Genomic DNA, 7,616 nt, shown 5'->3' on the forward strand with positions numbered 1-7,616 from the left:
ATAAACCCATGCTATCTAAAATGCGAGCATGTATCGTTTTTACATAAAGTTCGCATCAAAGGTCCCCCCCCCCCCCCCCCCCCCCCCCAACTTATCTTTATTATTGTATCACCTGAAAGCCAGAACCCCCGGCGTATGTTAGCTTCCCTGGCTCATCATAGCTCCTATTATTATACAATATCGTATCGTCTATGAGACATTATACGTAACATGATCACTATACATTCGTTCATGCACCAGCGCCAACAGTAACTTCAACAGACAATTCCCCATCACTCATTCATTCTGATTGCTTTTATTTTCTTTTTATTTTCATCTCGGAAACAGCGGTGGTAGCTGTCTTGTGTGTCACAGAAGAGGGGGGAGAGAGAGAGAGTTGGGGGGAGTGGGGGTGTGGCTTGGCCTGGCCTATATCTTTATCTTTCTCACCCTCGCTCTGAGCCATCTACCCATCCAACCAAGACTTCTTTCTTGCTACCTCTCTTTCTTTCCTCCTTTCTTCTCTTTCTTTCCACCATCTTTCCGTTCATTCTCCTCCTCTTTCTCTTTCCTTCTCCCCACCCCACCAATTATCAAATTCAAACAACAGATCCGAGGTTATTGAATCAGCGGTCAATCAAAGCATCAAATCAAGGCATCAAATCAGATCATCACATCAGCGGGAGGAGGAGAAAAGAAAGAAATTCCCTTCCCCAGGGATCTCCTTCGGTTGGTCAATCAAATCAGGAGCAGCGCAGCAGCAGAAGAGAGGGAGCAGCATGTCATCCTCCTCAGCCGCCTTTTCTTTGGACCACCTCTCCTCACCCCCCTCCGAGCAGCTCTGCTACGTCCACTGCAACTTTTGTGACACCGTCCTCGCGGTATATACCATTATTCTCTCCCTTCCCCCTCTTCTTCTTGTCCCTCTACTCCCTCCCTCCCTCTCTCTACTCTTTCCCTTTAGAGACCTAATCCACTGTTCATTTCCTGCTCTTCGTTTTTTTTTTTTTTTTTTCTGTTTCTCATTCGGTCATTTCTCATGCCAGCTCATTCGACTTACCCAATTTGGTGTTGCTTGGTTTTTCTCCTCTATTTGCTTTCTTACTCTGTGGAGTGGCAGGTGAGTGTTCCCTGTAGCAGTTTGTTCAAGACGGTGACGGTGAGGTGCGGCCACTGCACCAACCTCCTCTCCGTCAACATGCGGGGGCTGCTTCTCCCTGCCGCCAACCAGCTTGGCCTTGGCCACCCCTTCCTGGCTCCCTCCCACCACAACATCTTGGTAGCCCATTTTAAGCTCTTGGAGCTCCTTTTCTTCTCTTCCTATATTTCACTAGCTTCTTCTTTATAAGTTTCTTCTAACTTGGTGCATGTTATCACTTTTTTTTTTGTTATTTCCTGCGTTTATTGTTCTTTTATTTGTGGTCTTAACGGTCAGGATGAGATAACGTGCCCACCACCAAGCTTGCTGATGGATCAGCCCATCCTCCACAACAACAGCAGCAATGGCAATCATAACCACAACCACAACGCGATGGCGCCTGTCAAGGGGACCGAAGAAGAGCTCCCTCAGACTCCAGTTGTCAACAGACGTGAGAAGACTCTTCTTGCCTTCTTCTTTCTTTTCTCCCTCTTCGATTCCTTAGTGATCTCTTCCTTGCATAGTTCTACACTATTGTTATCAAATATTCGTTTTTTCCTTGAAACAAAATTTTTTTGACGGTAGTGCAGTTAAAATAATATAAACAATTGCACCAAAGTCCTTTCAATGAAATTCTTTCTACTTGATTGTCACCATCTACTACCAACCTAATCAAGAAAATGATTGAGAAAGATAAAATGTGGAATAAAAGAGCAAGTAAAAAAAGCCTGCCTGAAAAGTCTCCATCTACACATTGATAGTTGCCTTCTGTGCTGTTCTATAAGAAAACCATTAGCTGGATTTACTCCAAGCATGCACCTATCTTCTTCCTCGTGGCATCCTGTAGCTATAGTAGCTCTTCCATCCTCTCTTCCCCTTTGTCTGTTCGGAAATCAAACCCCATGTTATCATATCCAAAGTACTATGCAATTACTTAATTTAACAAAGAACTCAAAGAACAGTTCAGGATCTACTGACTACCTCCCTTCTATTCGTCTTCTAGCTAGTCTTTTTCTAGAAAATAAAAGGTTAAACAACAGATTAACTAGCGTCTTTGATTGCTTTGGTGTTGTGAGTGCAGCTCCAGAGAAGAGGCAGAGAGTTCCCTCGGCATACAACCGATTTATCAAGTAAGTAGAAGTCCAAACTTTGATTTGGTAACACCAAAAGAATCAAGAAGAGAAGCAGCTAGCTCTTCTCTCTCTCTCTCTCTCTCTCTCTCTCTCTCAGTAATTGATGCTAAGAAGCATGGTTTTTTTTTTCTGGTCATCATAGGGACGAAATCCAACGCATCAAGGCTGGGAATCCGGACATCACCCACAGAGAGGCCTTCAGCGCCGCTGCTAAGAACGTATAAGACTACTTCCCCTCACTACTGCTCTACTTCGCTACTGCTAGGCTTCTTTGCGAGCCACCTTCCTCCGTCTTTTAGGGTTTCCATTTATTAACGTAATAACGTTTTTGCTTCCTATTTTTAGTGGGCCCACTTCCCCCACATCCATTTCGGCCTGATGCCCGATCAGGGCCTGAAGAAGAGCAGCGTCCGCCAGCAGGTAATGCAAAGAAAAAACTAACTTGTTTTTATATACTTAAAAACTAAAGTAGTTTATTAAGCATATTCTCTGATCACCTCCTCTGTGGACTGTTCCTCTCCTTCACGGGTTTCCCCTTTCAGGGTTTTGATTGATTAATTCTCTTTCTTTTATATATAGGAGGGAGAGGACGTTCTCCTCAAGGACGGTTTCTACGCCGCCGCGGCAGCGAACATGGGCGTCACTCCGTTCTAGGCGGCAAGGACTCTGGCTGTGGTTGGTTCTAGGGTTTCGTTGGGCTTGTGCTGCTTCTGCTGCTGCCACTACTGTTAGGGTTTCCTCTTTCTTTCCTAGCTTTATTATGTGGAAAGGAACTGTTAACAGCCTTTATTTCTAGGGTTTCTCTTTCTTTCGTTTTTACTCTCTTCTTGGCTTCAATGTCGAGTAAAAGGGGGGCTGTGTGCTGTGAAAAAGGTTGAGAACGCCTGTGGGAAAGGTCGGTATGCTGCCTTATATTCCAAATGTGTTGTTATGGACAAACATCTCTTTAAAACTACTTATTAGTCTACTGTTGCCATTTACTCTCTTTTATCTCTCCTCTTCTGCATCCTTCTCTTTTTGCTCAGAGCTTTACTCCTTTTTTAAAGATTTTTAAGCCTTTTGTTCGCTATGTTATTCTCTTCTAATATATAGATATGACAAGGTTCCTTCTAAGGACAACGTTATTAATGTTAAGATATCAAGGTTATAGATGATAGACATTGTTGCACTCACCTTTAGAGCTTAGTTGTCTCTCAATCCCGCCTTCTTGTTCTCTATGAATGTCATCGATGTAGACATATGTAATGGGGAAAAATAACTAAATGGAGAACGATGAACAAAGCACTACAAAATAATGACAATAACTAATAAAAGATAGAAACCAAATGGCAATATGAGCAGATAAATGAAGCACCTCGATACCAAGTTAACGTTGGGGAAGTTCGCTCTCACAACTAGAAATATTTTACGGTCTCCATGGTTTAAGGGGGGAAAGTGATAAAACAATTTTGAGGCAAATATACCTTCCACCTTCTTGCTGTCATTTTACGGTAAAATTTCATGAACTAGGGAGCCCTGCTTCCAGGTTGGTTATGTTTTCAATTGTTAAGTTTCTCATTGATTTTGTCCAGTGATCCAGAGTCTTTCTTCTCCTTAGCTAATATGTTGGTGATAGGGTCTTAACAGCCGCATAGGGGAGTCATTGTATTCTTGTCTAGAATGATAACTAAATCTAATAAGAATTAGTCGTACTTTCTTCACCTAAAATAGTACTTCTTTATTATTATTATTATTATTATTATTATTGCAAAAGCTTAGGAAAGAGAGCTTAATTGTCTCAGTCGAGCACCACTGCTAACTATATTGGCTTAAAGGAGTCATGCACCAACAGTACCAGACTTAAGACCTATTCTCGACTCAAAATGCAAAATACATGACATTCATACTGAACTCCCATGTACGTATATATTCCCTTCTGACATGAATTGAAAATTTTCATTGGCCACTTATTTCCATGATTTTAAACTCGATCTCACCTGAATGGCCCTACTATATATCTGAACTTTTTTCGCTGTCTAACCTATCCTTCCCGTATGCCAACTTGACAGTAATGTATATATTTCTGAACTATTTTCACTGTCTACGGGATACTCCCCGTATGCTATCATGAATAAATGAACCTATAGTCATCACGCTAGAGAAAGTGGGGCAGTGGGGCAGACTTGAGCTGGGAATAAAACGGTTGCTTCATGGCATTTGCTTCTGAGATAGGATGAGAAGTTGCACGAGTCCCCACTAATCTGTCAAACCTTGAATCTGTCAGGGTTTGCTGTTCCCAGACCAGGATTTCAAATGTCGCATGTTGGAAGACCTCTAAATCCCATGTTGCTTTCAGCATCAAGACATCCATCACCTTCAATTTGATCTTTCTGCAGACAAATAATATCAGTTGCGCCCATCTTGATAAGATTACAGACTGAGTTCTTCTTGTCAGGGACCTCGAGTACTACTATTCCAAGTGACATCACAAACACCTTAATAATTGATTCTATATCAGTGTCACTATCAAACTTCCCAAACCTCAGTTGAAAATTATAGCCTCCAATTAAAAAAAAGATGAATATTTGTCAACACAGAATTTTTGACTAGATTGATTCATCAGAGAAGCCAGATCACTCTTCCATGAAACTGGACATCTGCTAAGCCTGTACTCAAAGCATATAGTTAATATAGTTAGTCTCTCTGAGACCTTAAAACTATAAAATTCAACGAAAGAAGTAAAACTAGCTACAAGGATCTACAATCACCTAGTTATAATTCTATTTGATTTTTTTCCAACAATCAAAGACTAATATGGTATCAGTAGTGATGCATTGCTCGACGGAGGGCAGACCAAGCATGGTCCTGCTACTTCATTGACGTCCACAACGTTCACATTAGGTTTTGAAGTTGTCTAGTTTGGTATATGTCTCATTATAACCTCTGTACCATCAACCGTAGCCCAGATCTCAAACCTAATTTCAGCCTCATTTGGTACGGCAGGAATACTAAGACCTTGTTCTATTTTAGTTGAGCATGGTGAATGAAATGAGTACATGATGCTATGTCTAGTAGTAGAGATTACGATCTCATTCACTCAAGTTCTGGTACAGTAGAAAAACTTTAGACTTCTCAACAATCTTATAATATAAATTCATGCTATACGAACGAGTTTATATAGCTAAACTGGAAGAGGAAGGTCATTTGTTTCCATTTTCATGTGTTTTTCTCTGTTCTTCAACTTTCAATGGACCAACTATCTGTTGGTAAAATTGTAAAACATAAGTGTCATGTTTTATCCAGACCCCATCTTTTTTTGTTGGGGGCGGAGGGCGGATTGGGAAGGCCTGGGGCGGCAGGATAGCCTTGACATAAACTTATTATGTTTTTTCCTTTTTTTTTTTTTTCTGAATGGAAGGAAAAGGAGATAGCCACCCAGCTTTTATTGAAGATTAGAAAAAAAATTAGAAGAGAGGAAAAGAAGATCCTCAGAAGTTGAATTACAATCTGATAGATGAAACAAAACATAAGAAAATGAGAAAAAGGAAGTAGACATCTTGTAGAGTAACATTCATAAAAATCTCTAGGGATATTTCCAACCTTCGTCTCAAACTCTTCCGAATTCTAATGGAAGATTCCGGTCACATAATAAAGACTGGTCATTGAAGATGCCAAATCCTTCTTATGCCACGGCTGCAATAGATGAATGTTTGTTGAGAAAAATCGTAGAATTCTATTCTTTCTAACGGACACAAGCGATAGCCATAAGTAGCATAAAAACAACTGGCTAAACCTTTTTAAAGTTCCTCTGAATACAGTCGAGATATAGGTAAGCACAGGAGGATTGAGGATGGAGCATTCTAAGTGTCGAGCAAATAGCCTTCCAAATGTACATAGGAGAAGAAGTGGCAGCAAGAAAAAACGTGGTCTATTATCTCTGAAGTCTGGCTGCACAATACACACTTGCCAACGTCCTCACAGAGTTTCCTCCCAATTATTTATTTGGTGTTTAGTTTTTTCGCCAACACAACCAAAGAAAACATTTAATCTTAAGAGGGCTTCAAAGGCTCCAAAGAGAAAATGTTACCTGCATTTAATGCCTCTAGCATTAAGAAATTGGTAGAGAGAAGCATTAAAAATTGCCTGTGCTGCTCAACTTCCAAATGATCTGATCTCCTCTTGGTTCAAGGTGACCATGGCAAGAAGACCTAACAACTAGCTAGGTGAACTGGGATTAGACCAGCGAAGAGGGGGTAGAAGGCAACCTGATTCTCCAATTCATTGTTCCTAGATAATAATTTGTGCATCACAAGTATGATTGTAAAGTTTGAAGATGAAAATTGCAAGACTTTACTCGTCAGTTCTTCCTATGCTTTTCATAATGATGGTAGTCTCTACCGTTTCACTTGCATTTGCCTACATTTCCTTTGTGATAATAAGATTTTATTTATGAAAAATTGTTCTAGTGCATCTAAATTGAGCTTTAAACTGTTAGAATTTCAGATAATGAATCAGCTCTTTTATATGGAATGAAATTTCAATCTCCCTTGTTAATTTCACTTCTGACAATGCTACTTTGAGCTAAGGGAAAATCTAAAAGCTTTGGATTTGTGCCAAGTATTTAGCATGTAATTTTTTTTTGACTTAATTGAGTATAGTTTAGATTCACTCATGGTTCCTTTATGCTTGGTGTTGTGAAAAGATTGGATGTTTGATTTCATAGATTAGTCTGAAGCCATGATATGGTCAAAAAAGGGGAAACACCTACGATGGCTATGCTGAAGTGGAATGCTGATCATGGGATTTCTCTTGCACTACCAATAAGAGGAGGTAGGTTTCGACTAATCTAACTGATAAATAATGGTCAAAACAATGACATCGGCAAAAACATCCAAATAGGATCCTAGGAATAGTATAAGTAATTGCTAGAATTTGTGCAGGTATGTGTTTAGTCCTACATCAGCTATGTACTAGCTGGATCTTGGGCATCAGAGGTTTGTTCTATCTTATGCTTATATAAGACTAGCCTTATATGGAAGAAGGCATAGTGAATGATATGACATTTTGAATGCGAATTTAGCCTTTGTCTTTGGATCTTCTTATCTTTTCACTCCTAAATCCTTGGTGGTTTCTTAGTGAGATAAGAGTGTTTTCCGATTTCAATTGTGTTACCTCCTTATCTCCAACTTGGCAGTCAAGCCCACTAGTTCCGGTGTTAGATACGGTATCAGAGCTTAGGCCGTCATGGAACATGACTTGCAGGAAAAGAGACAAGTGTGAGACCTTCAACAACATGTTGATAGCAAAATTATGGAAACAAATAAAATGTCTACAAAAGCATCTGGTTCATAGTAGGCCTCCAAGACATGATGAATCTCTTCACTCTT

General features: G+C 40.1%; 1 protein-coding gene across 1 annotated transcript; it reads left to right on the forward strand.

Annotated features, from left to right (window-relative positions):
- Positions 1-200: 200 nt before the first annotated feature.
- On the forward strand, positions 201-3,230 carry AFO (Plant-specific transcription factor YABBY family protein). Its single transcript, XM_008788791.6, has 7 exons — positions 201-860; positions 1,100-1,258; positions 1,415-1,568; positions 2,199-2,247; positions 2,393-2,468; positions 2,596-2,670; positions 2,830-3,230. Exons 1-7 carry the CDS (start codon positions 759-761, stop codon positions 2,902-2,904), a joined length of 690 nt encoding a protein of 229 aa, XP_008787013.1. The 5' UTR covers positions 201-758; the 3' UTR covers positions 2,905-3,230.
- Positions 3,231-7,616: the final 4,386 nt, after the last annotated feature.

The sequence above is a fragment of the Phoenix dactylifera genome, chromosome 3 (genome assembly GCF_051530095.1).
Source record: "Phoenix dactylifera cultivar Ajwa chromosome 3, Ajwa_hap1_PhDact_Kaust_v1.1, whole genome shotgun sequence".
Lineage (NCBI taxonomy): Eukaryota > Viridiplantae > Streptophyta > Magnoliopsida > Arecales > Arecaceae > Phoenix > Phoenix dactylifera.